This window comes from Sylvia atricapilla, chromosome 2 (assembly GCF_009819655.1).
Source record: "Sylvia atricapilla isolate bSylAtr1 chromosome 2, bSylAtr1.pri, whole genome shotgun sequence".
NCBI lineage: Eukaryota > Metazoa > Chordata > Aves > Passeriformes > Sylviidae > Sylvia > Sylvia atricapilla.
In genome coordinates this window covers 83879313-83899192 of record NC_089141.1, presented here as the reverse complement: position 1 = coordinate 83899192, position 19880 = coordinate 83879313, and the positions used below count along the sequence as shown (strand labels likewise).

Below are 19880 nucleotides of genomic sequence, written 5' to 3'. Positions count from 1 at the left end.
ACAACCTTTCTGTAAGACTGCAACTGAAGAACATTAACATGGATAACATCACAAAAGTGATGGGCAGCTTGATAAATAGCTATAAATTTCTTAGCTTTTTGTGTAGTTTAATGTCATTTCTTTACCTTTCTGACAAGGAAAAACCCCACACCATCTCTGTTCTTATCAGCAAGTTACATCCCCTCATTGCCCGGGAAGGGGAACTACCCCAAAGCAGTCACACCCAAGCCCCTTCAGCTGAGTAGCATGGCAAGAACCCATGGGCACTTACCTGCCTTTCCAGACGAGACAGAGAAGCACAAAAGCTTTTTTTCTTTTGTGTAGCCTTCCTCCAGGGCTGGTGAATCAAACCAATCGTGCTGTAAAGATCTACTCTTTTTTAGAACCAATTGCCAGTTCCTCCTCAAAGTACAAATATTTTACTTGCAGAACAGTGCAGATAATTAATCCAGCTTCCTGCAGTGGGATTCCCACTGTTTTCAGATTACTTGTTGATTTAGGCTGTTAAAGCAAGTTCTCAGGCTGCTTGTTCATAGGCCCAAAGCTTGGCACAGGAAAGCCTCTCTTACAGCAGCAGCTTTGGGGATTATCCCTGAAAGAAATGATCCAGAGACGGGAATTTTAAATTCTGACTATTGAAAACCCAATGCCTCATCTTGCAGTTAACAGCTGCCTCTGACCACACTTGAATCAAGGTTAGGAAAAAAGCTTATGCCTAGTAGCACAAAGCTGCAGAGCTTTTCTAGCAAAGCACCTCATGTCTTTCCACACACGTGTTTCCTCCACAGCTCATTTATCCTGTCAGCCATAGCCAGGCTTCTCCGAGCATGGTTCAGCCTGAGCACTGACAGCACAGGGAAGGCTCACGGCTCAAGACAGAGGAGCTGCCCCAAGCAGAAGCAGTTTCAATTCAGGCCTTCAAGGCTGACAGTTTCATTGCTATAACCTGACTATACCAGCTGTGAGCAATGGCAGCCCATGAAGGATGAGGTGGTGAGCAAGAAGAGGACCAAGAGCCATGCAGCACCTCCGGGAAGCTGGTGGCAGTTCAAAACCACAGCCAAGAGCAGAGGTGACAGATGTGCTGGGTAAGGGAGACACCCCAAGCTGCTCAGCTTCCTGTCACTGAGGAAGGCAGGCTGGGAGAGATGCTGCAATCTGGAGCCAGAGGGAGAAAGCACACAGGGGAGCCCCTGTAGTTTTCTAAACTGATTTACACTTTGGTGGCCAGAAGGGGCTCAAGGCAGACCAATGGGTGACAGAATGACTCCAGAAGGGCCCGTTCCCCTTCCTCGGCCACTGCCAGTGCTGAGGGCAAACCTGTTGTGCAGCACAGCAGAGCTGCCTACTCCCTATGGGGTTTAATCCTACAGATTCACTCTCACTTGGGCAGGGCAAAGGGAAAATTCCAGAGCAAACTCGGGAGGTACTGAGACCAACTGATGCTGCTATCTAGGAGACCCAGAGGCTGCAATCATCCTCAGGATCCAAGATTCCAAGAGGAAAGGTAAAAAAACAACAGAGTATGGCTGCTGGAGGCTCCCGCCTTGCAGACCCTGGGAAAAACCTGCTGGAAGAGCCTGTTTTTTACCACCCACAGCCCTGCAGCAGTGAGGCTTGGAGGCAGCAGGCAAATCACTGCCACCAGCTGTCCCCAGTGTCACTGTTGGGCTGCAGCAGGACATGGTGTCCAAAAGCACTGGCTCCAGGCCAGTCCCTCTGCAAGAGAAGCCAAGAGCACAAAACAGAAAGAAGGAACTAATCCGTCCTCTGGAGGTGGCAACAGAAGGGCAGAGGTGCTTGCTGAGAGTCCCAAATACAGGAAACCTTTTGTAAGGCTTAAACACTTAGAAATCCGCTCCAAAATCAAAGCTAGCAAGAAAACTGTTTTGTATGACAAAACTGCTTGTCCCAACTGCTGCAGGTCTGGAGCAGGATTGCTTCTGAAAGGCCTGAGGATGTTGTCTGGAACAACTCCTGGCACAAGGAGCAATGCTCTCACTCAGGCTGGCTGCTGGCAACTGCAGCTAGGTCAGAAAGCAGAGGCTGGTGGTGCCAGCCCTACACCAAATGAGCCACACGGGAATTTTGTTAGAAAGAATATTCTCTCGGGGATTTTAGTTTGGGAATGAGACCCTCCCCAAAGAGATTCAAGGTGTAAAAAACAGTGCAAGAGATACCCTTACCAGATACTCAGAGAGAGGTCTGTGTTGTACATTTAAAGGAAAGTACCCATTCTGGTGAAACCAAAATGTCATTTATTTCAGGTGGCTTGCTACAAAATTCATAGTATTCTTCATGCATAGATGACAAAAATTAAAAATCAGTGTGCATGGCACAAGGGAGATTTTTCTTTTGAAAGCCGTTAAAAAACTCTCATCTAAAAAACATTTCTTCTGCTGAGTTTCCCATTTTTATTCAAATCAGTTATATTATGAAACAAAACCCCCTCAATTGTAACATATTGGCTTACCTGATCTTGATCCCTTGCTGCTCAGATTGCTTGCAAAGGGAAATATTAAATCAAAGGTAGCAATACATGATGTGCAGCAACTCAAAACCTGGAACAGGGAAGCTCAACTAGTTGCTATTTCATAGCCAGTTACTGCTGAGCACTGTTACTCCCTCTGTTGTCCTATACAGGTCTGGAAGCAGAAGGATGCAGCATGAAGAGTTTTAAGGGATTTTCTCTGTACATCACCCCAGTGGCATAGCAGATACACCAGAGCCTTTGGTGATATTAAGAAAGGCTTCATGTCAGCTTTGCATGTAGCAGTTGAGCCACAAATCTCTGCAGTTCTTATCTTCACTTGACATTGGTCAGTCCAAGCTGACTAAGGCCACAGGAGCAGCAGGATTCCTGCACATGCAGTTGTTTGTAGTTGAGCTGTGCTGCCTGTCCTTTGAAGGGCAGAAGTCTAACTCCAGCAATTGCTGTCTGACTTTCACAGTTCACTCTGGCCTCAATTTTTAAGTCTCAAAACTATGCACAAACCTACCCAGCAAAGTAATGTAGGAGTTCCTAATGCCATCTTGTTGTCCTAAAAACAGAATGATTCCCACTCTCCACTTGCATCTCCAGTGTCTTTGTCTCTTAGACATTTCCCCACACAGAAATCTCACTGCAGGATCTATATTGAGCAAGAAATTTCTAAACACAAGCACACTAGGCAAACTTCAGCTATTTACCAGAATTGCTCTCAATGCATCAACAAATACTGCAGACCAGAACAAAACTACACTTGTTTATCTGCAGTTAAAACAACCTTCCCACACACTTTTTAATTGGGTTAATGAAGAACAATAAAAATGAACAGCTGAAGACATCTTCAGATGGAGCACTAGAGAAAAATACAAAGACATTTCATGGGTTTTCCAAATGAATTCATCTGGGTAAGAAAGACTAATGCCAGTGTTAACTCTTATTTCTGAAGCAGAATCCCTTCCATGATTCAGTATAAATCTGAATTTTTTAAAATTAATTTTATTAAGTCCCTGATGATCTTATGAATTTTATGACAATTTAATTAAATTTTCAAGTATGAACAAGAACTGTAAGTAACTTATCACAAACCCTTGTGACTCAGACTAAGCATAATAAACTCAGCTCTTGTTTAGGAAAGGCTTGATTTTGAATAGCATAACTTGATAGAAATTCCTGCTCCATCTAGCATGCTGAAATGGTGGAGTTTTTCTGTGTAATAAATAAGGCACAGCTCAAACATTCCACCCAGTTCATACTCATCTTGAGGCAACCAGGAAATTTTTAATCCTCTTGTGAGACTAAAAATTTACCTGGAGGTAACTGGCTACAACAGTGCAATGGAAACACCTTAAAGCTGATGATGTGGGGGTTGTCCTCTTCCAAAACATCAGCAGCATGGAAACCTGTGTCCAATTCCCTGCTTCACAGAGCAGAAGCCCAGGCAGGCACCTGGGCAGCTCACGCTGCAGACCTGGGAGGCCAAGCCCACCAGGTCCATCACACTTGGGTGGTATCAGATGTGACAGGAAGCTCCTGCTTCAGCAGTGAAGCCACTGTTGGATGAGAGGCATTGACTGACAACTGTAACACGGAGTTCCTTGGAGCCCTGGGCCCATTCCAGCATCAGCTTTCCTCAGAATGCAGGGTTGGAGGGGGACCCCTTGGCTGCCACCATCCTGTCTCAGGCTGCTGCCTGCCAAATGGAAGACAAGCCCCGTGAGAACTTCAGAAAACACTTTATTTCTTAGTTAACTGAACTATGCTCACTCCTGACAGCTGTTCCTGAAATCTTTTTAGCAAGAAGCAAAAGCTCTGATCTTTTAAAAGGTGATGCTCTGTTTACACAGCATTATGTGCTAACATATCTCCATAGCTAAACAAAACGTTTTCTTCATTCATAACTAAATCTGAAACAGTGCCACATTAAGATGACTCTTTTCAGGGCATTACTTCTCTTGCACTACTATCATTTTTGAAGCATGAGATTGTACAATACAGAAGCCTGATGGCCCCTTTGCACTGAGGTTGGAAACATCCAAGCAGTCTGTTAGGGTGCAGAAGGATATACTCGAAGAGGTATTTTTCATGTGTCAAATGAGGCAGTGCTGAGACGTCCAAAATATTTTCTTGTCAACATACTGAAGATACCCTGTGGAGAGAGCATCACCAGACTGGCATCAGAATACTGCCTTGGAAGAGGAATCTTCTGTCTCACTCAAGAGAGGTATTTCCATGACACGTAAGTACATTTAAGTCTCCAAGTTTTGTAGACACAATGACAGACATTCCAGGTATGCCTGGAGCCCAGAAAAATCCCCAACCCAAACCCAACTTAATATGACATTTTCTCCTTCAAACAACCTAACAGTGGCTGAAACTTCTGCAGGACAGGAATGCAGCCTGCAGCTATAAGACTTCAAGATTTATTTATTTTAAACCTTATCAACTGGTGCTGCTGAACAACTAGTGCACTTACACCAGCACAAAGGAGGTAAGGTTTCAGTACAGTGGTATTTGGGGGAGGCATCATATATTTAGATGAGAATCAGTCAAAGACTTAAGTACTTATATCTTACCTGAAAATGATTCCTTGAAAAACAACTTATGTTTTTGAAGGCCAATACAGTAATGCACTATTTTAATCTTAATGCTAAAGGAAAACAGAAAGAGCATATTTACAATGTCAACAGCTGAGTTAAGAGAACTTTGTATTGCTATCCAGTTATGCTGTCTGCACAGGCTTTTAGAACTATATAAAACCCCCAATATAAATCACGTACACCTGTCAGCTGGGCGTAACCATAAACCACAGCTAAATCAGTATAAGAAGAGTTACAGGGATAGAGCTTAACAGCACTATACTGTGAACACAGTACATACCACACAGCAGTATCATGATGCTTGTAGTGAAGCACCTCAAGGCACTCAGCAAATGTTTTTACCACCTACAGTAAGAGTTGCTCCAAACCTGAAGGGCTCAGCAGGCACTGTTGTCAACCACTCTACATTGAGAGGTAGGGTATGTGGTGTTTTCCTCCTCTGGGACATACAACAGGGTGGACAAACAAGAGGGAAGGCCCTGAGGGCCACCTCTGAGCTCAAAGGCCAGAAGACAGACAGCACCTCTCCCTCCCCAGTAAGTTTCAGTCCCGTGTGTCCAGGCCATCTGGCATTGGCTTGAATTTGAGAGGAACATCGCTAGACCCCACATCACTACACACTCGTGGAGAGTTTTCCGTACCTGCAACCCTCAAATTATGCAGTACTACAACAATTTCTAATCAAACAATTTAATATCTAATTTATCAAAGTAAGAAAGTAACGTGTTTTTTTTTTCACTGAACCATGGTGAAAAAAGGTCATTGTTTTATTCAGCATCATAGTTACATAACAGTTGTCTGTTTCTATTACTAGAAAGAATTTATTAAAATAGTCCTGAAAGACATCTTTTTCCAATGATTTCAAAACTAAGCCTTTTAATGCCAATTCCACACAGTCACGGGTTTGATCGGTAGTAGCCAGTTATAGCAACTGTCAAGGCACAAGCTCAGCTCTGCACACCCGCTGCAGCTTGTATTGGAAAAGAGATATGCCAATTACATCTGCACTTACAAATGCATAATCCCTTCATTGTATATTGCAACAGGAGAAATTAACATTAAACACAGACTAAGAAAGGTAAAGGATTTATTTCTGATATGATTTGTAGAGTTAAATTAAAAACCTACTGAATACTTTATGTAGTAGATGAACATAACCTTAGTACTTACTTTCTAACAGTTTATTTAATGGCTGGAAGTGTACAACATGAAGTAGGCCTCACGTTTAATATTGTTCAATTTTGCTTATTGTTAGATGAGATTAAAATACAGTAGCCATCCCTTTAGACTATGGTGCAACACTGATCATGTGCCTTGATAGGTAGGAAAAATGATTCATTAAATAAATGATGATGACATAACACGTAGGGAAGACTTTGGATTGTCTATTTTAAATGTCAACATAATAGGCAATTAAGAATAGAACTTCATTTTAAGTGCACTTCCACATGCTTTGTTTATAATATAGCAAAAACTTCCTATTTCTTTTCCAGACACTTCACTCCCTACTCTAAAGCTGTTCAGTTGAAAATGCACTTTCCCCAGTAAACTTTTTTTAGAAAAGAAACTAAAATTTCTATCCTTCCATATGCTAAGAAATGTTTCCTAATTAAAAACACAGTTTATTACAAGACATGTGAAGACAACATATAGTGAAATGAATTTTAATTGTTGTGCTGTGACTAAAGTAAAGTTCTCAAGGCTGCAATTTAACATTCCAAGTTCTCCCTTCCATCTTTATTGATTCTTAAGATTTTGCACAGAAACTCTTTGGGGGCTAGAACAGCAGTAATTGCATCACACTGTTTTTCAAGACTTCAAGTTTCAAAAGCAAACTCTTCAAAAAGTACAGTTCTTGATTTGATTAGATACAGGGACAAAAATATAGCACATACTTGAAGGTTACATGGTCTACAAATGATGGCAATATTTTCCTTGGGAGAGTACAGTTTGTTTTCTTGTAAATACTCAAAAAGGCTCAACTTCAAGCAGTAATAAACACAAGCAAAAGTGATTTAACCCTTAAAATAAATATTCAGGAAAACCTCTCTGTACATACAAGTGAAAGAATATGTAACACTTTCACGCTAAAAGAAAAAATAAAGATTTTGTTCATATAAGCAGCTGAAATCTGCTGTTCCAGCCCAATGTCCCCGGTAAAGAAGGGAGGCACAAACACAGGTGACTACTGTAGCTCACTATCTTATGGCCTTTTTAGACAGGGACATGATCACCATCATTTTTTGAATCCCTTTTGTTATACTTATTACAGCATGCCAAATCCTTTGGCATATGTGATGGCCTTCAATAATCTTTCTTTAAGCTTTTCTTTGCTTGAGTACTCCGGAAGCAAAAGTACATTAAAGCATGTGTGAGATGTAGGTAACCTGTGGGACAGAAAACACAAAAATTCAGATCTTGGAACATGCAAAAGAAATACATCTCTATTTTGCAAGTCCAAAAATAATGAATTTGAAGAAAATAAACTTTCGTTATAGATTCAACTTTCAAATTTACCTAGGTAATTAATTTAAAAGCACAGAATTCACTTCCATTTGTAAAAAGCACAAGGAAAATGCAGAATTTTTTTTACCTCTCTGTATCTGGGCCATTTTTGGCTATGATCATCTTCAACTTTCCAAGTCCTCCCACAGGGGCTCTGTCTGTGCCTGTTGTAAACTGTAAGAATAGTCTTTTCTGTTCATCTGTAAATGAATGGACTATTTCCCAGAATTCCCTGTCAAAGAAGAAAAAAAGAAGTAAATAAACTGTAAACTTTCTTTGTTATAAATAAGAACTTCCAAAGTGATCTTTGAAGGTGCAATAATTCTAATCAGTCTTAACATCAAGTTTACAAGTTGCATTCATAAACCAAAACTCTCACAATGTATTTATCAATAAATGATTCAGAAACAGAAATATTACTAAACACTGCAGTTTAACTGTCCTGAAACATTGATTTGTCTGTGTTCTGCAGATATTTTATATTATTCCCATTTCCTAAGGAATGATACTGATTCAACAATGCTTATACCATCTCCTCTTCTCTACTGACAATACTTGAGAAAAGTAAAATTACACATAAGGCATTTGCACCTCCAGTACTACAAAAATACTAAATCTTGCAATATTAAATTCGTTATGAAGAAACACGTAGATGAAGTGCTTTTTATCTTTACAAAATCAGAAAAAATTACCTAATAATAAGAGAATCTCTTGTATAGCCACCATCATATTCTGTAGTTTCTTCTAGTGCTTGAAAATCTAAATTCTGGAAGAAGATAATATTTTTAAAGATGACCACTAATTATACACTCAGGATCAAAAAAAAAAATTCCACTCCCTTGTGTATATTCAAAATTCTTACCCTACTTCCACAAATAAGTAATTCGATTTCCTCTGGTCTAAATAAATATTTCAAAGGAGACTCATTGGTCACCATGTGGAATCCTCTCCGAAAGGCCTTGAACTGCTTTTCTACTGATTTATTGAGTATGTAGTCAGCATAGAGATTGACAAATTCCTGCAAGGAAATAAATGCAAAAAAAACTTAGTGCTTCGACACACGCCACTTAAAGTATCTCCCAAAAATACAAGACTCCAAAATACATAATTCTGTAATTCTACATAAATTATCTGAGCTCAGCTTTTATTCAGCAACACAAAAGAACAAGTCTCAAATACTGCTCATACAGGTCAAACATCCCACCCAGAAGATATGTATCCACATATTAATGCTTTCTTTAAGAGAAGACTTTTCTGTTCACAACCACACTGCACTACAGCAATTTTAAAAGCCTTTCAAACTTAGAAATTTTAAGTGAGACCGAACCATTGTAGGGTTCTACATAATTCTACATACAGTACACAAAAGAACTACACATTGTGTTCAAAAAGCTGAGTGTACCTTTCTGTTTTCATTCGTAATAGGAATTTTATCACCGTTCTCCTTTAAATCATGCATCATCGGATTGCCAAAGAGATCCGTGTGAGAGATTTGAAACGTTATCATCATATCATCTTCCACACTTCCTTCATACTCTAGTAAGTCTCTCAAACTCTGATACAGAACCTAACGGAATAAGAAATACACGTCTGTCAAAATAAGCTTTGATAGATTCCACTGAGAAATACAAGATGACATGAGACCACCATCCTCCAAAAAGGGATGTTACATTCCATGATACAAGTCACCTAAAAATCTCCCACAGCAGTCCAAACAATTGTTTATTAAGCTCAGTATCTGTAAAGAGAAACACTAGAAGGTATTAAGATAAAAGAGAAAGAAACATGGCAATCAGTGAAAACTCCCTTAAAAGAGTCTTTTAGTACCCACCAATTTTCCAAAATGGAATGGTCAATCTGCAGGTTAACCTCTTCTTATGTTTTTTGAACCTGTCTTTACTTAAGGCATCCAGAATATGTTACAATAGTAAGGGGAACAGTTATCAGCTAAAAATCAAAGAAATTCTTGTCTTTTATATCAGATAAAATTCAGACAGTAGGCTTTTATCTTCTTATTTAAAACTCAAACCTACTAGTAAGCACTTCTGAAGCAACACAGATGGGGCACTCTTTATTGTAAGAAGAAATTTATGTACCAAAAATAAAAATTTACAAGTTAGGTCAGAATTTAACAAGTGGAATCTGAAATTAACTGCAAGAGTTTGCTCTATTCAAAGGAGCAACCAGCCTTCCTCCCTGCTATGCCTTAGGAAAAGCCCAAGACTTTCTTGGAAAGAAAGACTATGCAGCAAAGAAACAATTATTTGGCTGCAATAGAGGTGAAGGGGTTAAAGAATACAAAGCAAAGGTGAAAGTGACAACTGTGTGCAACTGTATTTTTACAGTGAAGTAGAAAAAACTAATCTCCCCCTGATATTTTAATTGAAACATGAAACTTAACATGCAAGCCTCAATCTCTCACTATCTGTGTGTTTTTCACTCTTCCACAGGACCTTTAAAAAGGACCTTGCACTGAAAATCACTGGACTTGAAACCACTGCTGATGGCTGGTGAACATCCTATTTTCCATGCTCTACAACATTAGAAAAATCATTGGGAGGCTTGACTACTGTGAATTTCATTTTGGTTTTGGGAAATGAAAACTCAAAGCTCTGAAGTTTTTAAATCATATGAGAACACAAAGAGTTAAAAAAATATTATTTAAAAAGAAATCAGTGCAGGTGTTAGATGAGAAATATAAGAGCAGGGGAGAAAAAATAGGAAATGCCCTGACTGTCCTGTTCCATAGAAACACATTCACATTTTTTTGGTCACGAAAAGTTTTGAGTAGTAATAAAAGTTAGAGGAAACTCGAGGCACTATTTCTCAACATCATTATACAGAGAAACTGGTCAAATCTGGCATGCTGTTGTATGTAGCCATCCAAAGCAGACCAGATAATGTATTTTTTGATTACACACAGCCCATTTTCAAAACTGGAAGCCACGTTCTTTCTAGAGAGTGTCATTTCACTGATCTTTTTTGAAAATATGAAGATTTTGTGTACCTGCTTATAAAAGGGAAGTATCCCATCGTTTGAAACAAAATGAAGCTTGCTAAAACAACTCCTACCAGCAACATGAGGGGAAGCCACTGGTGATCTCTTCAGGTGGAGCAGGGCCAAGATATCCTGCACACACACTTGTGTGCTCTATCTAGTAAGGCATATGTACAGCTCAGTGCTTGTGTACAGCCACTGGCTGGGAATGTGTGTGGGAAGATGGACACTGATCACTGCTCTGACTGGGATATTCATTAGCTGTAGGGATATTCATAAACTGCCTCATCTGTCTCTTGCTTTAAACAAAAACCAGGAAGAACATCACACCTTTGCATGTTTACTCTTACTTGCACTTTTCTTTGGTAGAAATTTACCTCTACAAATAGCTTTAAACAGCCCAAATTTAGCAGTCTCTTTGGGAAGAGACATGCTTCTTTATGCTTAATAATTCTTAGTAACATTGAGGAGTTTATGTAGTAAAAAAATAAAGCTTTATTGGTACTATGCCCTGTTCATTGACATTACAATTTTGCCTCTGCCAAACCAAATGTAGCAAGAAGTTTTATTGTTTATGAATTTATTTTAACAAATACAGATTCAACACAAGTCACTGGTTATTTCACTTTCACTTCTGACAGCGATCTCCCATTTAACTGAAATACAGATTAAATTATGGCATTGAAAATGCACTATTAAACTCGAAGAACAAAATGAACTTACAGGATGAGAGTCTGCCAGATCACGGAAAGTTCCTTTTTTGCCCATTAGCTTTCTGTAGACAACCATGGGGAAATGTACATCCAGTATACAGTTGTTGTAAATAGCCAGGCCCAGTACTATGCCAATCAGGGTAAACTGACCCTCAGTTTCAAAAGAGGACGGATTAAACCAAAACAGTTTTGTAGACTCATCATATGTGAACATCCCTGTTGAAAAAAAAAAAAAAAAAAAAAAGTTGAACAATTATGGTTACAATTCAATAAAAATGGCACATACAATTATAACCCCTTTTGCACAAGCCTTTAAGACATGCTTAACATTATACTGAATTGAATGGTAAATAGAAACTATTTACCTTAGTGCTCAAAACACTGTTACTCACATCACTACTAAAAGAGTGCATGAGAACTGTGATAGAACATCGTGCAAAACTCACTGAAGGTGCATGTACACAAGTTTTCATCTCCTCCACTACTGAGGAACCAGCAGCACACTGACAACAGCGATTGTGACTTTGATAAATACAGCAGTACAAGAAAAGAACACAGTCAAAAACGTGGATGAAACAATCCTGAAGGATTCAAATTACTAAAAACGTGACAGCCTTTCCTCAAAGGCCAGTTCAAACAAAGGAACAGGACAAGATGAAGCCCGACTACTTAATTAGAAGCTATGATGATGGAGCAGGGATTGACCATCAGACATGATTTAAGAATTAGATACCCAACAGATTTGTTTGCTTGTTTCAAGGACCATTGTTACTGCAGCTATTACACACAGCTTGAGGGGAAAATGGACCATGGTCTCAGAAGAAGGTGCTGCAATTTTAACAGCTTGTCACTGTCTTAAGGGAGTGGTTTAGCTTCACTCATTCAGTTCACTATTTCATGTGATCAATTTCCTGCCCGGCTCATGAGCTGAACAGTGAAGACTTCAACAAACAGCGGAACTGGCACATGCCAGAAGCTGCAGGGAGAAAATGTGAAGACAAGAGACAGGCAGAGTTCCTTACCCTTTTAGCTTTAGCAAGACACAATATAGCTCTTATTTATGAAACTGGAGTGTATGGGCTAAAAATTATTGAAATGAAATCCACAACAGAGTGCATTGCTTACCTGACTAGATCCTGAAGCAAGATAAAGGCAAACCCTATAGACTTAAGGTGAGAGAGAGACCATCCTGGACAGGTACAGTCCCAATCACCTGTTGCTTGTACAGCTGTCATGATTTTCCAGCAGCGCCTAAGAAAAACTGCCCCAGGCTCCTTATTCTCAACACACCGTAAGTCAGATCGATGTGGTGAAGAATATCAACTACATTTTCCACAAGCATTTATCTTAAAAGGTATGCTTGTTTACAACCTATGCAGATGTACAAACTGATTACAAAACCACATGAACACAAGCTTACTCTTAAGACTGAAAATATCATCTTCAGTCAGGAGATAAAGACTCTTTCCTCATTCCATGTAAGGCAATAAACTGTAAGTTCATTCAAAGACTCTTGACTATTCCCCAGAATGGATTATGTATCTCATTAAGTGAGTAGGGCTGGGTCAGCCATTAGGGGAGCACACAAATAACAGACTGACCCACCCATCAGATAAGGCAACTGGAAATCAGAAATGGATGAGCAACTCGGGCATATATAGGACAAACATTATATAGAATCCTGTATGCCATTTCCTGAACTGACTGATGTAACTTCTGGATTGCTGCTATGTAAAGCAATGACTTGAACTTTTTGGAATATGATGTTAAACTGTCAAAACAAACAACTCCAGCAAATGTCTAATAATGAAGAATCAACAGTTTACCCAGATCCAGATCTGGAAACACTTTAACATCAAATACAGTATTTTACTCCCTTACCAGAATTAAAACTAACAGTACATTAAACCATAATGTAACTCCAGAAAAAGAGGAAAACAACTGCCCTTGAAGTTATATGAAGTTATCACTTCTTCTCCTTTACCATGGAATACCTTTACCAGTATTTTTTTTCTGAGTTACTGCCTCCTTTGGGTAAAACTTTAGGGCAGTTTAATATGGAAATACTCAAAATGTCAAAGAAACTATAATAACAATATACATCTCTTCAAATATACCTATTAGAGGACAGACATTTAAATTCCACTTAAAGGATTTCCTTTGTTTTCTCATGTAAAGAAAGCATTTATAAATCAACAGAAGTGACACTTGCTGTATCTGGTGCATACATGAATTGCTATACTGCAATGCATATACATACACACACGCTGAATGCAAGCTACATTTTCTGCTTTTACATATTTATGCCAAAAGCCAATAAAAAGCTTTCTTCCTCCCAGAGTTACTATGAATACAAAATGTGTACATACTTTTTTACATTTTTAATACAGAAGTAAAACTTAAAACATGCATGCACATCTAATCTATTACCTTTCTTTAAATGCAGAGAGTATATACACAGCCCTTGGATCTTAGCTCAGGCACAATTTAGCATTACTAAATAAAGAGTATTTCAATACACCCATGCAACTTCTGTTTAGATAAACTCAAGTTGAGAATGTATTTGTTTAGCCTTGAAAATAAAATTTCATCAATCAAAGCACTAGGAGTTCTTTATTATGCCATACTTCAAAGTAAGCTAATTCAGATTCCAAATCTCTTCAAGTTAATAGCATTTTTCAGAGTGAGTACGACTTGTCTATGGTTCTGTACCACTTGTTATAATAACTGGCTTGCATATGGTGAAGGGCAAGTGGCAAGGTTCAGATTTTTGTTACTGATTCTGGGTACTTGATACAGACACCTCCTCTCTAATCCAGTCAAAATAGATTTCTGTGCATTTTTACCAATTTTCTAAGCTACAAAACCAAGAACAGCTGCTTTCTCTTTTAAAATAGTCCAGTGAAACCAAATTAACAGCTGTGAGATGTTAGGCTTCTTTAATGGAAGCCATTACAGGAAGTACAATGTAACATCATATTTCACATAAAATGTGAAATTAGTATAGGAGCCTGGCAAGTCTCACTTCTATTCTAACAGGAACTATTCTTATAATTTTATAACATTTTCATTTTTCCAGAGTAGCAGACAAGCTACACATTAAAAGAAGCATGTCCTTGCACAAACAATTGGTGCAGGGAGCAAGGGAAAAATACTATGATGGAAGTATGACTGCCAAAACACAATATAACAAATTACTCTTGGTTCTTTAACTACAACCAAATTAGACACTGCTGTCACACTTTGGACCTGTAGAACTGAGACTCTCAGATTTATTAAGCTGGAGGAAGTGGAGGAAATAACTCAAAAACTCACCATAGTCCTACTCTTGCTTTATTGCAGAAGCTCCTTCCTCTTTGGTTTGATCACTAATTTTAGAAGCTAATCACAAAGCAGAGCGAGGAGAAAGGTGAGAGAACAAACAAAGGAACCCTGCAAAGAAACCCTGTACTACTGATTTGTATCCAAACAAGTAATGATGGTTCTCACTAACAATACACAGTTACTGCTTCCATCATTCCTTCTTTAGGAGGATGACTGCTGACAACATAATGAGCCTCAATGTGCACCAAATACTCTCTCGACCATCAATGAATCTGGAGAGCTTCATAGAGAAGCAGCAGTGAATATAGAAAGCATAAACATGGAACAATCCAGTCTGGAAGATCATCCAGGCCAACCTTTTGTGAGAAAAATCTGTTAAAGCAATAAATTACTAGAACACATACCGATATCTGGATTGAAGATTTCTTCCACAACCAGCTGAAAAAATTCTTTGGAAACACCTCCTTCATCTACTCCTTGCTCTCCTTCAAATTCAACATACAATTGCTTCTTCAAGTCTGCAGGATTTTCCATGGCAATCATCTCTAGCTATTAAGTGAAGAGACAGAAATATTTCGTTAGTAAATCTGTTTACTAGAAAAGTTTAGTATCAAATAATGAACCAAAAGTACCCTCCAAAATTAAGAAGAAAGCAAGAACAAATCACAACAGTAAAATAAGAGAAACAGTAATGCTAAACCACTCTAAACTTGTTTCAGAATCTGGGGATTAACAACAAGAAACTTACCACAGAACTGATCTGTCAGACTATTAAAGCTCTCTGGCTGTTAGCATTCTCTCTTTCTATTCTTCTAGGAACTTATTTAAAACAAGTTATCATAGTGTTGCACACAATTCACGGAAAAAGGAAGAAAACAAGATGTATCACTAGGATAATTAAATTCATCTGACAATGAAGATTCTGCAGAATCTACGTGTTTGACAATAAATGGCTTTGTGAAGGGATTACTCAGGTATGTTTTCAGAGTGGGAGACAGAAAACAAGCCTTTCTTTGATGAGAACTTGCATCTCTCAAACAAAGAACTGGGGAAAAAAACTAAAAACAAAAAAGACACTAATATCACAGTCAAATCAACTCCCTCTCCTTGACCCTAATGAGGAAGTCTCAAAACTCTCTTGCTCTTATTACTTCAATGCCTTTCAACAGACCTACTGCACTGACAGTGAAAATTCAGTTAAGGCCAAATACAAAGTCTGACATTTTATAAGAAAGGGTTTCAAGTCTATATAAAGGCCATCAGAGACCACAAAATAGTTTGGGTTGGAAGGGACCTGGAAAGATCCTATAGTTCCAACCCGTTTGCCATGGACTGGGACACATTCCAGTAGACCGGCTTGCTCAAAGCCCCATCTAGCATGGTCCTAAAGAGTTCCAGGGATGGGACATTCCCAACCTCCCTGAGCAACCTGCTGCAGTGCCTCACCACCTTCACAGTAAAGAACTTCTTCTGAACATTTAATCTAAACCTCTCCTCTGTCATTTGAGGCAATCTGCCCTTGTCCCATCACTACAAGCCTTTGTAAAAACTTCCTCTCCAGTTCTTATCAGCCCCCTTTTAGGTGCTGGAAGTTTCTCTAAGGTCTCCCAGGAGCCTTCTCTTCTCCAGCTCAGCAACCCCAACTCTCTGAGCTTATCTTTATAGGAGAGCTGCTCCAGCCCTCTGATCATTTTTTTGCATCCCTTCTCTGGACTCAACCCAACAGGTCCACATACTTCTTGTGCTGAGGACCCAGAGCTGGATGCAGCACTCCAGGGGGCAGTGTGACAAGAGTAGGAGACAGTCACCTCCCTTGACCTGCTGGCAACGCTTCTTTTAATGCAGCCCAGAGTATGTTTAATTTCTGGGCTGTGAGTGCACACTGCCAGGTCCTTCACTTGCTTACATCAAAACTGTATCAGTAAATCAGAAATTAAGCAAGAATATTTTGCAGCCGATAGGAGATATGCTACTTAAAAGCATAAATACACTGGTTACACTTATGCAGCACAATTAGACTAAACACACCTAGGTGGCAAAGAAAATTCAACAGCAGTAAATTAAGGCACAGATGGACCTGTATACTCCTCTACCAAGACCATATTACTTGTGAGATTTGCCCTTGATTTGGGCTACTGCAAATTGTACTTACCAACAGGTGTCCTTAACATGCTAAACCTTACTTTTTATTTCACTACCCTACCTTATCCACACATGCCAACACTCTTTACAGTCCAGAGTTTTACTATGGAAGTGTAAAGTAAAACAGGAACAGAATAGAGAAGGTAAAGGCAGCAGTAATGACACCACTGACTCACAAAATCACACCACGAGCAAGACACGTTTTCTCCTGCTAACTGCCAAGTCAGTCAGACGTGATCCAAGCAGTGTATCAGGGCAGGATGTGTGACAGAGTTAGGGGGTTACCATAATGGGTTTGAAGGCTTTGAAGCACCCCATGCAAAAGGAGTATGTGGAGAAAAAATTGCACTACTTGCTATTGAAAACTAAACTTGGAAAGAGAGTCTAACTTCATAGCATATAAACATCAGTTAAAAAACCATGAAGACAAGCCATGAAGACTCCAATAATGACAGCAAGTGAGACTAGTCTATATTTCAATCAGCAAACTACAACATTTTCTGAAAAACGTGGTTGTGTAAGCCATTTGTGTAAAAAATTATTTTCCTGTGACAACAATAGAGCTTAAGCCATGTTCAAAGTACAACTTGCAACTTCTGTAAAACAGAGAACTAGCATTTATTTTAAAAATGTAAATACAGGTTAAAGATTCAAGCTGGACAGACACAAATTTTCCTATTTGGATCCATTCCACTTACAACTGACAGCAATAAAACTGTGGGTTTTTTCTCTCTTGTCATGATTTTGCTGGCTTTGTAGTCTTTACCACCAGTAAATTACTATATTGCATGATTTATGAATTTTCATGAGTTCTGAGAGAGCATACGTTGTCTCTGCATTTCTTTCAGGACAGCAACCCTATGTAATAGTTGTAATAATGTGAAGACTCTCCTGTGTCATGGAAACACACTAAGGAAAGTGCTCATATTTATACATATAGAGCAGTCACAGAAATTTCAAAATGATTTTTTGGCTGACAAAAACAGCCAAAAAAAAAAAAAAAAAGAGGAAGGAAACAGTCCTAGTTGAGCAATGCTGGTTAGGCAGATGAGAACAGTGCACTGGATGTCTGCAACGGAGTCAGAAAAAGGATTACCCAAAAGCCAGTATTTCAAGCAAAGCCTGATGCTCCTTGAAGTAGATTCTATAAGCAGGAAAATGCTGCTAAGCTGCTCAACTCAAAATTGTGGGTTTAGCTGCTCCTTTGAGTATCTATGTCAACACTGATGCTTCACAATAAAAACTGAATGCAGTGGGCAACAGCAGCAAACACAACAGTAAGGAGGCACTGGATTTTAGCAGAACTGCAGCAGTGTTTCTATAGCAGGAAGTATGAACTCCAGTTATTGCTCTCTGATTCTTGGGCTTTTGGGGGCCTTTCTTTCTTTGTTTTTAATAATCACAGCTACCTCAACCTTGTCAACATAGATGCTGCTAGAAAAACACAATCCAACCGTGTGAATTATCGAGGTTTTAGAAGTTGTTTTCTGTCATGATGATTTGACTGGCCACATAACTGAAATAATCATTACATTTTCCAGGGACTTCCTAAAAAGGAGGTGTGTACCATGTCTTAAGCAGCAGAAAAATGTATGAATTGAAAAGCTGAAAGCTGAGATGACATCATAAAGAATATCTGTATTTTGTTTGCCGAAACACAACAATGCACCACAGCTTAGAAGTGGTGATTGGGTGATTTTACTTTGTTTACAGAATAACACTGCTTTCCTGAAAGACAGGAATGTTCACTGAAGAACAGAAATATAATAACATTTAAAAGTTTAATGTAACACCAGTGTTTGGTGACCTACTTAAAATAGATATCAACTGAACTCATTTCTATTCAGTTAAGAGTTAACACAAACCACCTTAAGTTCTAACATACTATAAAAGTTCTCTTTAAGGCAGAGGCAGGGATACTTTCCAAACTGGACAGCAAAAATGACAGAATACAGCTAATTTAAGCCTGAAAGCACCAGTGACACATCATGACATAAGTCAGTCAACATATTTTCTAAAAACAGGCATGGAAAAGTAGTTACAGTGGCAAAGCAGCCTTTTCTCCAGCTGTACTTTACAGTTCATGCATTTGGAGCTTGCACACATCAACAGGCACATGCTCTGCATCCAACCAAGGCATACCAGTGCTGACATTTTCACCCTAACACACAAAACTTCAAGTTAGTCCGAAAGAACGTCAAATCTCCTGAAGTACTCTGCTGCTAATATAGGAGAGAATCTGCCTGCTGGGTTCAGGGGTCAGAGAAGAATTTTGGTCATCAGTACACTCAGCAGAGTAATTCACAAGCAGGAGAGGATTGCTGCCCACTAGTTGTCTGCATTCCATGTGAAATCTGTCAAAGTGAGTTTCTAATTTGCAAGCAAGTAGAAGCCTGATTCTGCTGAAGGAATGCACCACGTTCTCACTTGCAGAAGTTGTGTGTCATAACTCACGCCCTTTAAATTACTGCTACCTGAGAAGAACGCCACATTTAACCTGGGCCATGGGGGTGGGGGAAGAGTAAACTCAGAAGAAGGGGATGAAAGAAATAGCTCTTGGAGAATGAAAAGGCAGAAGAGAGGATTTAAGGATATATTTCCTTTCATTACTACCACACTCACACAACATGACTCAGCAGTACAGTTAACCTATTAAACCTGCTAGACAGAAAAAAGCACGTTAACTGCTTTCAGGAACTGCAAACTGAGATCCCAATTCCCAAATATAAGTGTTCCTTAAAAATTAAGTGGGGACTAAAGTGTTACAAATTCTAACATTCCACCCTTGTCCCTAGGTGACTTTTCAGACGAACATACACACAAATAAGTATACAATAAATATATAATACAAAGAGAGATTTCATTAAATAATTTCCAATAAAAAAGGAAAAATAAGTTTCTGAGGCAAGATTCATACATGCAAAGGAACTGAATAAGGAATTCATAAATAAATTTTTTCCTTATATGTATGTGTTTTAGGGAACTAAGATTCTCTAAATAAGCAACTTTAAACAAGACAACGCCTTAAAAATATTCAAATGTATCGCTTCAAATTCTTAGTAAAAGGAAAAAAGTCCTATGTTAGTAATAGTAACAAAAAAACCCCACCAGTG

The 19880-nt window shown here is 38.9% G+C and overlaps 1 protein-coding gene across 6 annotated transcripts in view; it reads right to left on the bottom strand.

Moving 5' to 3' along the window:
- Positions 1–6793: 6793 nt before the first annotated feature.
- Positions 6794–19880, bottom strand: part of UBE3A (ubiquitin protein ligase E3A) — a 52870-nt gene continuing 39783 nt past the window's right edge. For all 6 annotated transcript variants that reach the window (XM_066313585.1, XM_066313589.1, XM_066313587.1 and 3 more), the window contains 7 exons: positions 15030–15174; positions 11312–11517; positions 8993–9157; positions 8453–8608; positions 8283–8356; positions 7679–7822; positions 6794–7472 (listed from right to left, as the gene is read on the bottom strand). In XM_066313585.1, coding sequence (XP_066169682.1) covers positions 7352–7472; positions 7679–7822; positions 8283–8356; positions 8453–8608; positions 8993–9157; positions 11312–11517; positions 15030–15174 — 1011 coding nt within the window. In that variant the 3' untranslated portion in view covers positions 6794–7351. The remainder of the gene's footprint in view (positions 7473–7678; positions 7823–8282; positions 8357–8452; positions 8609–8992; positions 9158–11311; positions 11518–15029; positions 15175–19880) is intronic.